Raw genomic sequence first — 17,192 nt, forward strand, 5'->3', positions numbered from 1 at the left:
TCTGATGTCCAGGTGTAGGCAGAGTGGGCTCTCTGATTGTCCAGGTGTAGGCAGAGTGGGCTCTCTGATTGTCCAGGTGTAGCAGAGTGGGCTCTCTGTGTCGGTGTACTGGGCTCTCTGATTGTCCAGGTGTAGGCAGAGTGGGCTCTCTGATTGTCCAGGTGTAGGCAGAGTGGGCTCTCTGATTGTCCAGGTGTAGGCAGAGTGGGCTCTCTGATTGTCCAGGTGTAGGCAGAGTGGGCTCTCTGATTGTCCAGGTGTAGGCAGAGTGGGCTCTCTGATTGTCCAGGTGTAGGCAGAGTGGGCTCTCTGATTGTCCAGGTGTAGGCAGAGTGGGCTCTCTGATTGTCCAGGTGTAGGCAGAGTGGGCTCCGAGTATCTGATTGTCCAGGTGTAGGCAGAGTGGGCTCTCTGATTGTCCAGGTGTAGGCAGAGTGGGCTCTCTGATTGTCCAGGTGTAGGCAGAGTGGGCTCTCTGATTGTCCAGGTGTAGGCAGAGTGGGCTCTCTGATTGTCCAGGTGTAGGCAGAGTGGGCTCTCTGATTGTCCAGGTGTAGGCAGAGTGGGCTCTCTGATTGTCCAGGTGTAGGCAGAGTGGGCTCTCTGATTGTCCAGGTGTAGGCAGAGTGGGCTCTCTGATTGTCCAGGTGTAGGCAGAGTGGGCTCTCTGATTGTCCAGGTGTAGGCAGAGTGGGCTCTCTGATTGTCCAGGTGTAGGCAGAGTGGGCTCTCTGATTGTCCAGGTGTAGGCAGAGTGGGCTCTCTGATTGTCCAGGTGTAGGCAGAGTGGGCTCTCTGATTGTCCAGGTGTAGGCAGAGTGGGCTCTCTGATTGTCCAGGTGTAGGCAGAGTGGGCTCTCTGATGTCCAGGTGTAGGCAGAGTGGGCTCTCTGATTGTCCAGGTGTAGGCAGAGTGGGCTCTCTGATTGTCCAGGTGTAGGCAGAGTGGGCTCTCTGATTGTCCAGGTGTAGGCAGAGTGGGCTCTCTGATTGTCCAGGTGTAGGCAGAGTGGGCTCTCTGATTGTCCAGGTGTAGGCAGAGTGGGCTCTCTGATTGTCCAGGTGTAGGCAGAGTGGGCTCTCTGATTGTCCAGGTGTAGGCAGAGTGGGCTCTCTGATTGTCCAGGTGTAGGCAGAGTGGGCTCTCTGATTGTCCAGGTGTAGGCAGAGTGGGCTCTCTGATTGTCCAGGTGTAGGCAGAGTGGGCTCTCTGATTGTCCAGGTGTAGGCAGAGTGGGCTCTCTGATTGTCCAGGTGTAGGCAGAGTGGGCTCTCTGATTGTCCAGGTGTAGGCAGAGTGGGCTCTCTGATTGTCCAGGTGTAGGCAGAGTGGGCTCTCTGATTGTCCAGGTGTAGGCAGAGTGGGCTCTCTGATGTCCAGGTGTAGGCAGAGTGGGCTCTCTGATTGTCCAGGTGTAGGCAGAGTGGGCTCTCTGATTGTCCAGGTGTAGGCAGAGTGGGCTCTCTGATTGTCCAGGTGTAGGCAGAGTGGGCTCTCTGATTGTCCAGGTGTAGGCAGAGTGGGCTCTCTGATTGTCCAGGTGTAGGCAGAGTGGGCTCTCTGATTGTCCAGGTGTAGGCAGAGTGGGCTCTCTGATGTCCAGGTGTAGGCAGAGTGGGCTCTCTGATTGTCCAGGTGTAGGCAGAGTGGGCTCTCTGATTGTCCAGGTGTAGGCAGAGTGGGCTCTCTGATTGTCCAGGTGTAGGCAGAGTGGGCTCTCTGATGTCCAGGTGTAGGCAGAGTGGGCTCTCTGATTGTCCAGGTGTAGGCAGAGTGGGCTCTCTGATTGTCCAGGTGTAGGCAGAGTGGGCTCTCTGATTGTCCAGGTGTAGGCAGAGTGGGCTCTCTGATTGTCCAGGTGTAGGCAGAGTGGGCTCTCTGATTGTCCAGGTGTAGGCAGAGTGGGCTCTCTGATTGTCCAGGTGTAGGCAGAGTGGGCTCTCTGATTGTCCAGGTGTAGGCAGAGTGGGCTCTCTGATTGTCCAGGTGTAGGCAGAGTGGGCTCTCTGATTGTCCAGGTGTAGGCAGAGTGGGCTCTCTGATGTCCAGGTGTAGGCAGAGTGGGCTCTCTGATTGTCCAGGTGTAGGCAGAGTGGGCTCTCTGATGTCCAGGTGTAGGCAGAGTGGGCTCTCTGATTGTCCAGGTGTAGGCAGAGTGGGCTCTCTGATTGTCCAGGTGTAGGCAGAGTGGGCTCTCTGATTGTCCAGGTGTAGGCAGAGTGGGCTCTCTGATTGTCCAGGTGTAGGCAGAGTGGGCTCTCTGATTGTCCAGGTGTAGGCAGAGTGGGCTCTCTGATTGTCCAGGTGTAGGCAGAGTGGGCTCTCTGATTGTCCAGGTGTAGGCAGAGTGGGCTCTCTGATTGTCCAGGTGTAGGCAGAGTGGGCTCTCTGATTGTCCAGGTGTAGGCAGAGTGGGCTCTCTGATGTCCAGGTGTAGGCAGAGTGGGCTCTCTGATGTCCAGGTGTAGGCAGAGTGGGCTCTCTGATTGTCCAGGTGTAGGCAGAGTGGGCTCTCTGATTGTCCAGGTGTAGACAGAGTGGGCTCTCTGATTGTCCAGGTGTAGGCAGAGTGGGCTCTCTGATGTCCAGGTGTAGACAGAGTGGGCTCTCTGATTGTCCAGGTATAGGCAGAGTGGGCTCTCTGATTGTCCAGGTATAGGCAGAGTGGGCTCTCTGATGTCCAGGTGTAGGCAGAGTGGGCTCTCTGATGTCCAGGTGTAGACAGAGTGGGCTCTCTGATTGTCCAGGTATAGGCAGAGTGGGCTCTCTGATTGTCCAGGTATAGGCAGAGTGGGCTCTCTGATGTCCAGGTGTAGGCAGAGTGGGCTCTCTGATGTCCAGGTGTAGGCAGAGTGGGCTCTCTGATGTCCAGGTGTAGGCAGAGTGGGCTCTCTGATGTCCAGGTGTAGGCAGAGTGGGCTCTCTGATGTCCAGGTGTAGGCAGAGTGGGCTCTCTGAGGTCCAGGTGTAGGCAGAGTGGGCTCTCTGATGTCCAGGTGTAGGCAGAGTGGGCTCTCTGATGTCCAGGTGTAGGCAGAGTGGGCTCTCTGATGTCCAGGTGTAGGCAGAGTGGGCTCTCTGATTGTCCAGGTGTAGACAGAGTGGGCTCTCTGATTGTCCAGGTGTAGGCAGAGTGGGCTCTCTGATGTCCAAGTGTAGGCAGAGTGGGCTCTCTGATTGTCCAGGTGTAGGCAGAGTGGGCTCTCTGATGTCCAGGTGTAGGCAGAGTGGGCTCTCTGATTGTCCAGGTGTAGACAGAGTGGGCTCTCTGATGTCCAGGTGTAGGCAGAGTGGGCTCTCTGATGTCCAGGTGTAGGCAGAGTGGGCTCTCTGATGTCCAGGTGTAGGCAGAGTGGGCTCTCTGATGTCCAGGTGTAGGCAGAGTGGGCTCTCTGATTGTCCAGGTGTAGGCAGAGTGGGCTCTCTGATTGTCCAGGTGTAGGCAGAGTGGGCTCTCTGATTGTCCAGGTGTAGGCAGAGTGGGCTCTCTGATGTCCAGGTGTAGGCAGAGTGGGCTCTCTGATGTCCAGGTGTAGGCAGAGTGGGCTCTCTGATTGTCCAGGTGTAGACAGAGTGGGCTCTCTGATGTCCAGGTGTAGGCAGAGTGGGCTCTCTGATGTCCAGGTGTAGGCAGAGTGGGCTCTCTGATTGTCCAGGTGTAGGCAGAGTGGGCTCTCTGATGTCCAGGTGTAGGCAGAGTGGGCTCTCTGATGTCCAGGTGTAGGCAGAGTGGGCTCTCTGAGGTCCAGGTGTAGGCAGAGTGGGCTCTCTGATGTCCAGGTGTAGGCAGAGTGGGCTCTCTGATGTCCAGGTGTAGGCAGAGTGGGCTCTCTGATTGTCCAGGTGTAGGCAGAGTGGGCTCTCTGATGTCCTGATGTCAGAATAATGAAAGGAATCTACTTATTGCTTGCAGGCGGCTTAGACCTGAAAGTTTTCTCCTGGCAGAAGAATGTACAGGATATTCGTTCTCCGGTCCTTGTCCCTCTGAGTTGCAGGAGTGGGATGTCTGTGGATACGCCACTATGAGGTCACCCTTTTCACCTCTCTACACAAACTGTCACAGCTCTTCACTCTGTTGTCATGGAGAAGTTGGCTGAGTTCCTGAATGGACAGAATTGTCTGACCCTGATGATCAGGTAGTGCTTGGCCTGGTTTATCGGTCTCACAGCTCTGGAGTTGGGTTTTCTTCCCATCTTCTGGAAGATCCCATCATTGGTGAGTTGTTCCTTCTACATTTTTGGATCACCCCCTTTGAAGTCATTTGACCCAGACCCAGCTGAACATTTCCACAATGCTGGTGTGCCTCTACCATCAATAAGGAACAGGAGATCGTGGTGTGACAAAAGAGGAAGTTTGGATCTTGAGCTGGGCATAACGTCACATTTTAGTCCAGCTTGCTGTGCTTTTCTCAGGTGCAGCCAATTGGAGGTCATCCCAGGTGCAGCCAATTGGAGGTCATCCCAGGTGCAGCCAATTGGAGGTCATCCCAGGTGCAGCCAATTGGAGGTCATCCCAGGTGCAGCCAGTTGAAGGTCATCCCAGGTGCAGCCAATTGGAGGTCATCTCAGGTGCAGCCAATTGGAGGTCATCCCAGGTGCAGCCAATTGGAGGTCATCCCAGGTGCAGCCAATTGGAGGTCATCCCAGGTGCAGCCAGTTGGAGGTCATCCCAGGTGCAGCCAGTTGAAGGTCATCCCAGGTGCAGCCAATTGGAGGTCATCCCAGGTGCAGCCAATTGGAGGTCATCCCAGGTGCAGCCAGTTGGAGGTCATCCCAGGTGCAGCCAGTTGGAGGTCATCCCAGGTGCAGCCAGTTGAAGGTTAGGCTTCCCCAACTGACTTCTGGACACGGAGGAGCTCCATACACTCAGGTGTCACAGGTGGAGGATGCTGGATGTGGCCTCCTGATATTCTGGTTTCAGCTGCATGCTAAACAAGTTAATGTCCAAGTAGAGTAATTGCCTATTGGTGGCAGGGAATGCTCTGGTGACCCAAAGGGATCTATACACCTGGATCCAGGCCTTTCCCCTCTAATGCTTATTCCTCCTCTATATGAGGGGTGACTTTGTGGTGATCTTCCCTGATCCAGAATAACCAAATATTAAAGTATTATTAAAGGCCAAAGTTTTATGTTTAGTGTTGGATGGAGAGGAGAGGGATGAGACCCGTCAGGTTTTTATTGTGGTTTATGTCCCCCATATGGGAGATTCATCCTCTCTATTTGTCCTGTTTACCATTATCATTGAAAGTGAAAGAAAATCCCACATTTTGAGTTGTCCCCAAAAACATAATAGAGGGGAAATCTGCCAATAGGGACACCGGTTCTGGTGACTTGGGGAGGCCCCAAGGTATTCGCTTAACTTGCAGGGATTTCCTCACACTTCCTGTTTAGCTATGGGGCACAGATGGCAGAAACGAATGTGACGGGGGTTATAACCCTTCTTTGTTATCCAAAATGAAATGGAAAAAAAAAGTTTTGCCTTTAGTTCTACGTTAAGTCTACATTTTCGTGCTATTTTTTGGTAATGAGGTCAACCTTCTAACCCTTTCCTGATTCTTGTATTGTGAGTTTACCTTACTTTGTTTGTGCTTTTTTACTTTGTGGGAGGAAAGCCTTTCCTTGTGGTGACCCCTGTGTCATCCCTTGTACCAATCTGTTCTTTTCTTTTGCCTTTCCCCTGTGGAGACATCCTTTGACTACTCGATCCTCTGGCTTCAGTCCCTATGAAGGTCACCATGTTGTTTGTTAGTAGGTGAAGGTTGCAGCCTCGTCTGGTGCCACCTTTGGTTCTTCAGTTCCCAGTTTTTATCTTATTTACGTTGGGCCTGTTAGTGGTTGCTTGTTGTGTCACTCACCCCTCAGTTGCACTGCAGTTGTCCCAAATGTGAAAGACTCACATGTCCCTCAATGGATGAGAAAGGGGTTATATACAGTGAATCATTTTCCTGAAGGACACCTTTGTGTCTATCATCATGCTCGCGGTACTGTTTTGCTACGAATGAAGGCATGCTGGTAGGGGAAGGAATTTTCCTGGGCTGGCCTACAGTTATTTTGCTTACCGTAATGTATCCAATCATCCTATAGGCAGAAGTAGAACCTGAAGGTGAAAGCCTTCCTGTGCCCCTTGAAAAACAAATTGTCCAAGAAAAAGATTTTTTGATGAGCATCAAAAACTTCATTATCTTTCTTCTATTTTCAGGATTACGTTGTTGTAAAGAAACTGGACTATAACAGAAACCGTCCGCTTATATCTGGAGGATCCTGCAGGACTCGGAGCCCGGTTACAGTTAAACCTTGTAAAGGAAAGAATGACCAGAAGATCCTGGAACTGACCAAGAAGATCACAGAGCTGCTGACAGGAGAGGTAAGGAGGATTCTGGGAATTCTGGGACATTATCCAGTAACAGACAAGGAATGTGTCTGGATGGTGACTGTATCATTGTGTGTGTCAGGTTCCTATAAGGTGTCAGGATGTCACTGTCTATTTCTCCATGGAGGAGTGGGAGTATTTAGAAGGACACAAGGATCTCTACAAGGACGTCATGATGGAGGACCTCCACACCCTCCCAGATCCAGGTAAGAGCTATTTTTCCTTGGTGGGAGGGTTATGAGGATATTTTAGGACCTATAGATTGTAGCAGGTGAGATCAGATGACAGACATGCTGATATTACATGTGTAACGGAACCTCAGACCCACACTGTACTTGTGGTCTTCCGTCAGTATACGGCTTCCTGCCAGTCATGAACATAGATATCAAATCCCAGCTGTTGTCATACAAAACTAGCCTGACACTTAGCTTGTATGTGTCTGGAAACAACTGACTCCTTTATTGAACAAGAAACAGACTTTTATACACTTTAGAAGTAGGTCGGTCACTACATGAATATTTACCCAAAACATCACACAATGAATAGCTAACGAGGTACAGCTGACTCATGGCTAATCCCATTTAGACAAGGTTATTATTCACATGCTAATTAGCTCAGCGTACTTAAGTCAGCCTGGAAGCCGGCACCAAAGTTAAAACAAGATATAATATACATTATTATAGTGTTAATACTGAGAACCCACACTAAACAATAGGTGAGCAAATCAGCATGATTTACAATCCGTGGAAGACAGGTGTTTGAGCTGATGACATGCATCTGTTACAAGTCTGACCAACTGAAGCAGTCCAAACCATCAATTTATCTGTCACATAGTTTTTTCACTGTCAGTGACGATGCGAACCGTCACAACATGGTACCCATCAGGAATTCTCCAGATAAAGACAATTGCTTTGTAGATTGGATACAAGGTCTGAGGTGCTTATGCTGCTTCTCGATTATCATTAAATTCTTAATTCTAGTGGGATATTTATTTATTCTGAACCGGTAAGGATGGAATCCTGGCCAACATTACTAGCTGGGTATTGAGGTCTACAAGCATCAGGGAGTCCTCAGTTTGGAATTATCATGCAGCTGGTGAGGTCCTACGTCAAGATCAGAAGAGCGAATCTAGGACTGATCCAGAGATTGCAGAGTCCTAACCCCCCTTCTCATTGACTTTCTCCTGATATACAGATTCAGAAATAGTCATCTTCTTTAGTTGTACAGTGCAGGACACAGGACTTTACTCTTTAACTATAGGTTATATGCAGCGACCTTCGGGTGATTGGATGCTGGGAAAAGAAAGTTCCTGGGGCACCCCCTCTATAACCCCTACCACTCCGGGCAGGGACATTCCCTCTATATCCCTTCCCATTCCCAGCAGGGGCATCCCCTCTATAACCCCTACCACTCCGGGCAGGGACATTCCCTCTATATCCCATCCCATTCCCAGCAGGGGCATCCCCTCTATAACCCCTACCACTCCGGCGGGGACATTCCCTCTATATCCCTTCCCATTCCCAGCAGGGGCACCCCCTCTATAACCCCTACCACTCCGGGCAGGGACATTCCCTCTATATCCCATCCCATTCCCAGCAGGGGCATCCCCTCTATAACCCCTACCACTCCGGGCAGGGACATTCCCTCTATATCCCATTCCATTCCCAGCAGGGGCATCCCCTCTATAACCCCTACCACTCCAGGCAGGGACATTCCCTCTATATCCCATTCCATTCCCAGCAGGGGCATCCCCTCTATAACCCCTACCACTCCGGGCAGGGACATTCCCTCTATATCCCTTCCCATTCCCAGCAGGGGCACCCCCTCTATAACCCCTACCACTCCGGGCAGGGACATTCCCTCTATATCCCTTCCCATTCCCAGCAGGGGCACCCCCTCTATAACCCCTACCACTCCGGGCAGGGACATTCCCTCTATATCCCTTCCCATTCCCAGCAGGGGCACCCCCTCTATAACCCCTACCACTCCGGGCAGGGACATTCCCTCTATATCCCTTCCCATTCCCAGCAGGGGCACCCCCTCTATAACCCCTACCACTCCGGGCAGGGACATTTCCTCTATATCCCATTCCATTCCCAGCAGGGGCATCCCCTCTATAACCCCTACCACTCCGGGCAGGGACATTCCCTCTATATCCCTTCCCATTCCCAGCAGGGGCACCCCCTCTATAACCCCTACCACTCCGGGCAGGGACATTCCCTCTATATCCCGTCCCATTCCCAGCAGGGGCACCCCCTCTATAACCCTGTTCTTGCCAGGGGTGGAGGGGTTACAAAGGGGATGTCCCTGCTGGGAGTGGGAGTGGCTATATAGGAACTGTCGCTGCTAGGAGTGGATATGGTGGGGATGTGGGAGGGGGAGGGGTTACAGAGGGGATGTCCCTGCTGGGAGTGGGAGGGGCTATATAAGGGCTGTCCCTGCTGGGAGTGGGAGGGGTTATAAAGGAGATGTCCCTGCTGGAAGTGGGAGGGGTATAGAGAGTATGCCCCTGCTGGGAGTGGGAGGAGTTATAGGGGGGAGGCCCCTGCTGGTAGTGGGAGGGGCTATATAGGGGAAGTTCCTGCTGGGAGTGGGAGGCGCTATACAGCGATGTCCCTGCTGGGATTGGGAGGGGCTATATAGATTATGTCCCTGCTGGGAGTGGGAGGCGCTATACAGCGGATGTCCCTGCTGGGATTGGGAGGGGCTACATAGAGCATGTCCCTGCTGGGATTAGAAGGGGCTATATAGATTATGTCCCTGCTGGGATTGGGAGGGGCTATATAGGGTTTGTCCCTGCTGGGAGTGGGAGGGGTTATATAGGGAAAGTGCCTGCTGGGAGTGGCTATAGTGGGAATGTCCCTGCAGCTTTCTTTTTTTGCCAGTGTCCAATCACCTGAAGGTAGGTGCACCCATTGGTTGAAGGGTAAAGACCCCGTATCCTGTACTGGACTCCACAAAATGGATTGTACTGGTAATTCGGAAGTGCTATATACAGACATATCATAAATCTCTCGTCTCTCTTCCAGATAAATGTCTGTATGGAAATACACCAGGGGCATCACCTTCCTCCATCACCTACAAATATCAGAGGGAGGTGACACCAGAAAGAGAAGTCCTATCACAGATGTGGGGGACGGAGGAATCGGAGAACGAAGAAAGAGCAGAGCCTGTGGATGCAAGGAATGGAGGGACAGTAGAGGACTTACCTTCATCTCAGTCACAATCCACATCAATGGACCGGGATGGTCCCACACCTTCCAATCATGTCATGTATACCTCCAGTATGACCTATGACAAAGTTTGTGAAGAGGATACCTACAATTCTGTCTCTCCAGAAGACACGCCGTGTCGGTTGGTTTATATTAAGCAGGAACCCATCTCGTGTGAAGAGGAAAATCTGACAGACAACGATTGTTCCATCCCTGCAGATCTGGCACCGTATCCGGCCCATCGGATGCAGGAGGACAGTCATCTCTCAGACATGTATAGTAAGACCAGATATTCCTCCATGTACATTGGGGCCTTGGTCTCATGTGAGGACAATGATGTCTACACTCCGGCAGACTACTTACCGGCGTGTAAGGAGGAGCCTCTGTCTGGGGAAGAAGATCATTTCCCAGACGTGTATAGCGTGTTGGATCGCACACAAGGAGGACAATACGACCAATGTGGAAATCCGTTCTATTTTAGCACCAAGTCTGTTAAAGCCGAAAAACTCCAAATCAAGCCGTTTTCTCCATATAGATGTGACTTCACCGACACCTCGCCTCTCTTTGTGCATCCGCGAACGCCCAACAAGAACGCGTCCTACGTCTGCGCCTATTGTGGGAAATGCTTTGCCTACTACACGCATCTTATGACGCATCAGAGGATCCACACTGGAGAGCGGCCGTACGCATGTTTCCATTGCGGGAAACGCTTTGCGCACAACTCAACCCTGGTCACACATCAGAGGATTCATACGGGAGAGCGTCCTTATGTCTGCTTCCACTGCGGCAAATGTTTCACCAAAAAATCCAACCTTACTACCCACAACCGCATTCACACCGGGGAGCGCCCCTATTCCTGCACCAAATGCGGGAAACGTTTTGGCAGTAAAAGTCACTTCAACCGCCACGTCAAAATTCACAAGAGAGACTCCAGCTGCTTCTAGATGGTTCTTCAGCTGAAGGACAATCGGTGGTCTTGGTGCACATGCTCCGGGAATCTAGGACTGAATGAAACCTGTTATCCTAGGACATACTTGATGTGCCGCCACATGACTGCACATAGCCACAGAAATTAGCACTGATGGTCATAAATCTGGACCGGTCTAATCAGGAATATGGTATGGTCCAATCGTGAATATGGTATGGTCCAATTGTGAATATGGTACAGTCCAATAATAAATATGGTATGGCCTATTCATGAATATGGCATGTCGAATTATGAGTATGGTACGGTCCAGTCATGAATATGGCACGGTCAAATCATAAATAATGGTACAGGCCAATCCTAAATATGGTTTGATCCATTTATGAATATGGTACGATCCAATCATAAATATGGTGTGGTCCAATTATAAATATGGTGCAGTCCAATCATGAATATGGTACAATCCAATCATAAATATGGTCTGGTCCACTCATAAGTATGGTTACGATCCAATCATGATTATGATACAGTTCAATCATGAATATGGTACAATCAATTATAAATATGGTACGGTCCAATCATCAATATGGTATGGTCAAATCATAAATATGGTACGGCCCAATTCTGAATATGGGGCAGTCCATTCTTGAATTTGGCATGGTCCCATCATAAATTTGGTACGATCCAAACATAAATATGGTATGGTCCATTCTTGAATTTGGCATGGTCCCATCATAAATATGGTACGATCCAATCCTGAATATGGTATGGTCCATTCTTGAATTTGGCATGGTCCTTTTAGAGGAGAATTTTCTGCCACTATGTGTGGATCATGGTATAAAACAATCAGTTACCCCGATCTTCCATCCAATAGATCTTCCATCCAATAGATCTTCCAGTCTGTGGCCAGGAATCCTGTGCGGAGAAATGCAGAGGTGGACTTCCCTGGCTGCCTCTCTCTTCAGCTCTGACTGGCTGACCTGGGACCAGCGTGCCTCCAGTTACAGCAGAGAACTGATTTGCATATTGCTTTCAGGTCAAGTAGTGCAGAAATGATTAAAGCTGCCAGATCTGAACAGCCAGGCGACCAGCATTCTCAGAAATGGCCGACCACATACGCTCTCACTTCAGGTTTCCTTCACTCAAAATGGAAGTAGAATGCGACTCAAGGCTTGACTTTTATGAATGGAGAAGGGAACGGTCACAGCTTGTCCTCATTGGGAAGATTTCCTGTGTGCTCACCAGGACAGGAAGTGACTACAAATCTTCCCATTGGGGACACAGCAGTAGTAACCTTACAAGGGTTATGACCATTCCTTATGAAATTAAAGCGTTTTGGTGGGATTTGAATTTTGGCTACAATCCAGCTGGGCCACATTAGCCAATGGTAACCGTGAGTCAGGACAGCAGGTGTATTCCAGCAGCCTGGTCTCTGCTGATAACCCTTCAGGATCCATAGGGGACATCTCTGGAATGGTGATGCTGTAGCCAAGGCCAGAGCTCTGTTCCTTCATTGGTATGTAAATTGTTATAAAAAGAACCATTTATATATTTTAATCCAAACCCACCCAAAGGGGTCAATTTATAAAAATAATCCCTCGGGGGAATGTCACAAACATCGGCCGTAATGGATTCCATTATAATTCTGAGTTCTCATCGGCTCCATCTAGTGCCCATAATGCAGTATTTTCCTGATTGAGGAGAAATATGGTCACTAGATGGAGATATTAGACAGAATTTGTGACATTCGGCCGGAGAATTGTATGAATCGACCCCAAAGTGTTCCTTGTTGTGAGAAGTTAGAACAGATAATATGTACATGAAGATGTTCAGCCACAATAAAAATGCTGACGTTTTAGAACATATTTTGTGTTGCAGTTTCTGTATTTTTAGGGATAACAAAAAAAGGCTGCGAAACCTTCTGAATATCCAGAAGATGGAATAATCTGACCCCAGCCATGTTCCGAAATCCGCCATCTGCCTAAGACTCCTCCTCCTGTGACATCACTAACCGAAACCTGCGTCTGTTCCCTCTCCGGGAGATTACAGTTCTGCCAGAGCTCTCATGTATTTGATTGGGTGATGCCCACCAATGTCAGCCCCATTCCACCCGACAGGCAGGAAACGGGGGAGCTGTGGAGGAACTGTCCCATTGGCCGTCAGCTTGTGCTTTGTTTTCCTTTAAGAGTGGCTGATTGGTTAGAACAAATCCTAAGTCTAAACCCAAAATCCACCTCTCACATGGAGTCTGCCGTCTGGGTGTGGCCACACTACAAAGACATGCCGGTTCCTGTACCCTTTCCAGAGAGTTAGAGACTTTAGAGTGTAAGCTCCTTGTCAGCAGAGGCTAATGTGAATGTACAATATGTGAAGGGGAATGTAACATTCCCTAACCCCTGCAGATTGTGTAAGTTTGCGCACTTTCTGGATTTTTGGTTGATTTTCTGTCTCTATCATATAAAATACACCGATTATAAAAATGATACACCCGCCATTTCTTTATAAGTGGGCAAACTTACAAATCCTGTAGGGGATCAAATCATTATTTTCCCCACTGTAGGTTCATTTCTTCTGAGGTCAAAAAAGCAAGGGGATTTCCAGTCACTACTTACCAACCAGCCAGCGACCAACCAAATTAACCTGTCTAACAGTACAGTGGGGATCGAAAGTTTGGGCACCCCAGGTAAAAATTTGCATTAATGTGCATAAAGAAGCCAAGGAAAGATGGAAAAATCTCCAAAAGGCATCAAATTACAGATTAGACATTCTTATAATATGTCAACAAAAGTAAGATTTTATTTCCATCATTGACACTTTCAAAATAACAGAAAACAAAAAAATGGCGTCTGCAAAAGTTTGGGCACCCTGCAGAGTTAATATCTTGTACTGCCCCCTTTGGCAAGTATCACAGCTTGTAAACGCTTTTTGTAGCCAGCCAAGAGTCTTTCAATTCTTGTTTGAGGTCTCTTTGCCCATTCTTCCTTACAAAAGTCTTTCAGTTCTTTGAGATTTCTGGGCTGTCTGTCACGCACTGTTCTTTTAAGGTCTATCCATAGATTTTCAATTATGTTGAGGTCAGGAGATTGTGAAGGCCATGGCAAAACCTTCAGTTTACGCCTCTTGATGTAATCCCCCATGGATTTCAAGGTGTGTTTAGGATCATTATCCATTTGTAGAAGCCATCCTCTCTTTAACTTCAGCTTTTTCACAGATGGCATCAAGTTACCATCCAAAATTTGCTGAAATTTTATTGAATCCATTTTTCCTTCTACTCGTGAGATGTTCCCTGTGCCACTGGCTGCAATACAACCGCAAAGCATGATTGATCCACCCCCATGCTTAACAGTTGGACAGAGGTTCTTTTCATTAAATTCTGTGCCCCTTCTTCTCCAAACGTACCTTTGCTCATTCCGGCCAAAAAGTTCAATTTTAACCTCATCGGTCCACAGAACTTGTTTCCAAAATGCATCAGGCTTGTCTATATGTTCATTTGCAAAGTTCAAACCCTGATTTTTGTGGTGAGGACGTAGAAGAGGTTTTCTTCTGATGACTCTTCCATGAAGACCATATTTGTACAAGTATCTCTTTATAGTGGAATAGTGTACCACAACTCCAGTGTCTGCCAGATCTTTCTGGAGGGATCGTCCAGTCAAACGTGGGTTTTGAATTGTTTTTCTCACAATCCTGTGAGCTGTTCTGTCTGATATTTTTCTTGGTCTTCCAGATCTTGCTTTAACTTCCACTGTTCCTGATGACTGCCATTTCTTAATTACATTCCGAACAGAGGATATTGACATCTGAAAACACTTTGCTATCTTCTTATAGCCTTCTCCAGCTTTGTGAGCGTCAACTATTTTCAGTTTCAGTTTTCTAGACAACTGCTTAGAAGATCCCATGGTGCTGATTGTTGGGGCAAGGTCAGACGAGTCTGGGCATTTAAAACCTTTGAGATTGACATCACCTGGTCTTCCCAGACGATGATTGAGAACAATCCATGACACTGGCAGGTCTCAGCCTTGCAAAGGGGGCAGTGCATGCTATAAATTGTGCAGGGTTCCCAAACTTTTGCAGAAGCCATTTTTTTGTTTTCTGTAATTTTGAAAGTGTCAATGATGAAAATAAAATCTAACTTTTGTTGACGTATTATAAGAATGTCGAATCTGTAATTTGATGCCTTTTGGAGATTTTTCCATCTTTGCACATTAATACAAATTTTTACCTGGGGTGCCCAAACTTTCGATCCCCACTGTATGCGTTAAAAACAGGGGTTTAGTTGCACACATTTACAAATATATGCGTAAGCTGCAGGCCACGGCAAGGCACCCTGATATCTGCAGACCCTAACTCTACCTTTAAAGAGTCTCCACAATGGAAGCACATGCATTCTGATGAGATAGATGGAGGTCAGGTGACTGGAGGGAGCCCACCCCTCCTTAAAGGCGCAGGGTCACACTGAACACCCAGCACATTGCACAATGGCAGCAAAGGTGTCAGTGCGTTGCCTAACCAATATAAACGATATTGCAAAAGTGGTCACCTCCCCCACCTATAACTGGTCTTAACAGTAAGGAGCACTGGAAGGGCAAACGCAGATAGTTTCTTCTGAGGACAGGACACTGGCAAAGCTTTTCTGTATCCGTCCCCTTGGGGTACCTACCCTATAACCCTCCCCCCACTTTATGAGTCCTCAGTTTTGAAGCAAGCAATGTAGATAAACCAAGGAATGGAATGGAGGGTAGCCACTCGTGCAATATATGGAAGTCACAGGTAAGTCAGAAATATATTGATTGTACAGTGCAGGACACAGACCTCGGGAGACGTCCCCAGGCAATAAATGAGGGGGGCAACTAGGCAAACAGAACTGTGCCAACTAGCCCAACCCCAACAGGGGTCAGCAGACCCAACGTCAGGGTGACCCTGCGGCTCGAAAGTGGCATCAGCAGAGGATTGGCTGTCCAGCTGGTGGAACGTGGAGAAGATACAAAGTGAAGATCAGATGGCGGCCTTATAAAGCTGAGCAATGGAGAGGACACAATACCCAGCAAACACCCACCAATCTGGTGTACTGGAGGTGTCATCTTTAAAGTGTCAGCTCTTGAGATGAGTTGTGTTATCCACCTGGTCATAGTGTTTTTGAAGCAGGATGTCCTTTGCGAGGCCCTGACAGAGAAACTGTCTTCTCTATAGAAGCTTTGGTTTCAGGTAATGTCCAGACAATGAAGAACAATCCCTCTGGGGTGCTTAGAAGGGGGAAAAGAAGGACTATGTTTTTGCCTAGGTGGGGGTCTGACACCACCTTAGGTAGAAAGGAAGGTCTTGGGTGCAAGTCTTTGTGAAGGATCAGGAATGGTTACCTCCAGGAGAGATCCGCAGGTCTAGAGACACATCCACTGAGAAGGCCCCCTACAGGAGTAGGACACTAGGCAGAAAAGAATTCTGGTTACACCCATGGGCAGTCCCAGGGGGTATAATCCCTCTCTCTGTTATAGCCACTCAGTTTTTTCTGCCTAGTCAGGAATAAGGACCTATTTCCTTGCTTGGGTCTTTGATCCTGGGGAAAACAATTTTTGATTTGTAATTTTTTTTTCTCCTGGATTTTTTCCTGTGAGATCTACAATCAACTGCCGGACTAGGCGACGAGCTGGATAATCTAGATCCAGTGGTCACCCCAGTCTGGCCAGCGAGCGTGCATAGACCTCAGCTCTGCGCTAGGTCGGCCGCTACATAGCTCCACTGGACGGGGGCTGGCCTGTTAGTTAAACATTTTGCAAGGTCGCATACGACTGGTCTCGGGCCGAGTCGCAGCATTCCTCCTGGCTGACAGACCCCCCATTTCGATGGAGAGGGGTTCTGTCTGGAGCGATGACCGCCTGGTTCCTGGTATGGTGTGTAGCTGTTCCCCCTCTCCCCCTGGAGGGTTTTGAGTTGGAGGTGGGGCCCTCCTTGGGACGGTCAGGCCCCTGGGCCTGGGTTCCCTCTTTCCTGCAGGCACCCCCCCCTGCCAAGTCTCTCATCCTGCCCCCCCTCCACGCTGGGGCTCTTTGGGTGGTCTGGCCACTTCCTGGGATGGGGGCAGGGCGCTAACTGGCGATGGGGGCCGGGGGGAGCGTTGCCGCGGAATAGACGATTTATTGTGCAGGGGGGGGGTTGTACCTGGTGGGGTCTCCTGCCAGGGACCCCTGTCCTGCCTGGATCTGTCCTCTAGGCCTGATCTCCCTCCTGGGTCCCTTGTGGTGCCGTCATTTTGTTGTAGCCTGTGTGTTTCTTTACACGGCGGCCTTGTTTGTGTAGTCTGGCAGCCATTTTCTTGTGTTTTGCCATTGGAAATAGCGGCGGTCACGACCGTGGAGCCCTGTGGGCGATGATTTCGGTGGTGGGAGCCCTTACTCATCCCCTGGTGCTGACTCCTGAATCATTTTACTTTCTGATCGTCGCCGCACGTGTAGTGCAGATTCTCCTGGTGGCTGCAGGTGCCTGTTTCTGTGGATGGTGAGTCTGGTGGGGTCCTCTCCCTGTCTGCTGAGGATCACTTGGTGCTTTGTGCCTGGCAACCGGTTGGTGCAGCTAGCACAGTGGGCGTTGTCCCTTTGCAGTGTTTTACACTTTTTGTGGGGTCCCCCTGGTGACTCATGGAGTCTTTGAAGCACATTTCCCCACCAGATCCCCTCTTTGAGGCTACGGGGCC

At 49.4% G+C, this 17,192-nt stretch overlaps 2 protein-coding genes across 2 annotated transcripts in view; one reads left to right on the top strand and one right to left on the bottom strand.

Moving 5' to 3' along the window:
- Positions 1-5,737, bottom strand: part of LOC309564483 (NACHT, LRR and PYD domains-containing protein 12-like) — a gene marked incomplete at its 5' end in the record, with an annotated part of 21,833 nt that extends 16,096 nt beyond the window's left edge. Inside the window, one exon of the mRNA XM_082269110.1 lies at positions 5,650-5,737. Within this exon, the coding sequence (XP_082125236.1) occupies positions 5,650-5,737 (88 nt within the window). The remainder of the gene's footprint in view (positions 1-5,649) is intronic.
- LOC309564484 (uncharacterized protein) overlaps positions 5,736-17,192 on the top strand; it is a gene marked incomplete at its 5' end in the record, with an annotated part of 28,365 nt that continues 16,908 nt past the window's right edge. Inside the window, 4 exons of the mRNA XM_082269111.1 lie at positions 5,736-5,748; positions 6,165-6,364; positions 6,453-6,576; positions 9,400-10,525. Of these exons, the coding sequence (XP_082125237.1) occupies positions 5,736-5,748; positions 6,165-6,364; positions 6,453-6,576; positions 9,400-10,525 (1,463 nt within the window). The remainder of the gene's footprint in view (positions 5,749-6,164; positions 6,365-6,452; positions 6,577-9,399; positions 10,526-17,192) is intronic.

Source organism: Pelophylax lessonae, assembly GCF_965119305.1.
Source record: "Pelophylax lessonae genome assembly, chromosome: 9".
Taxonomy (NCBI): domain Eukaryota; kingdom Metazoa; phylum Chordata; class Amphibia; order Anura; family Ranidae; genus Pelophylax; species Pelophylax lessonae.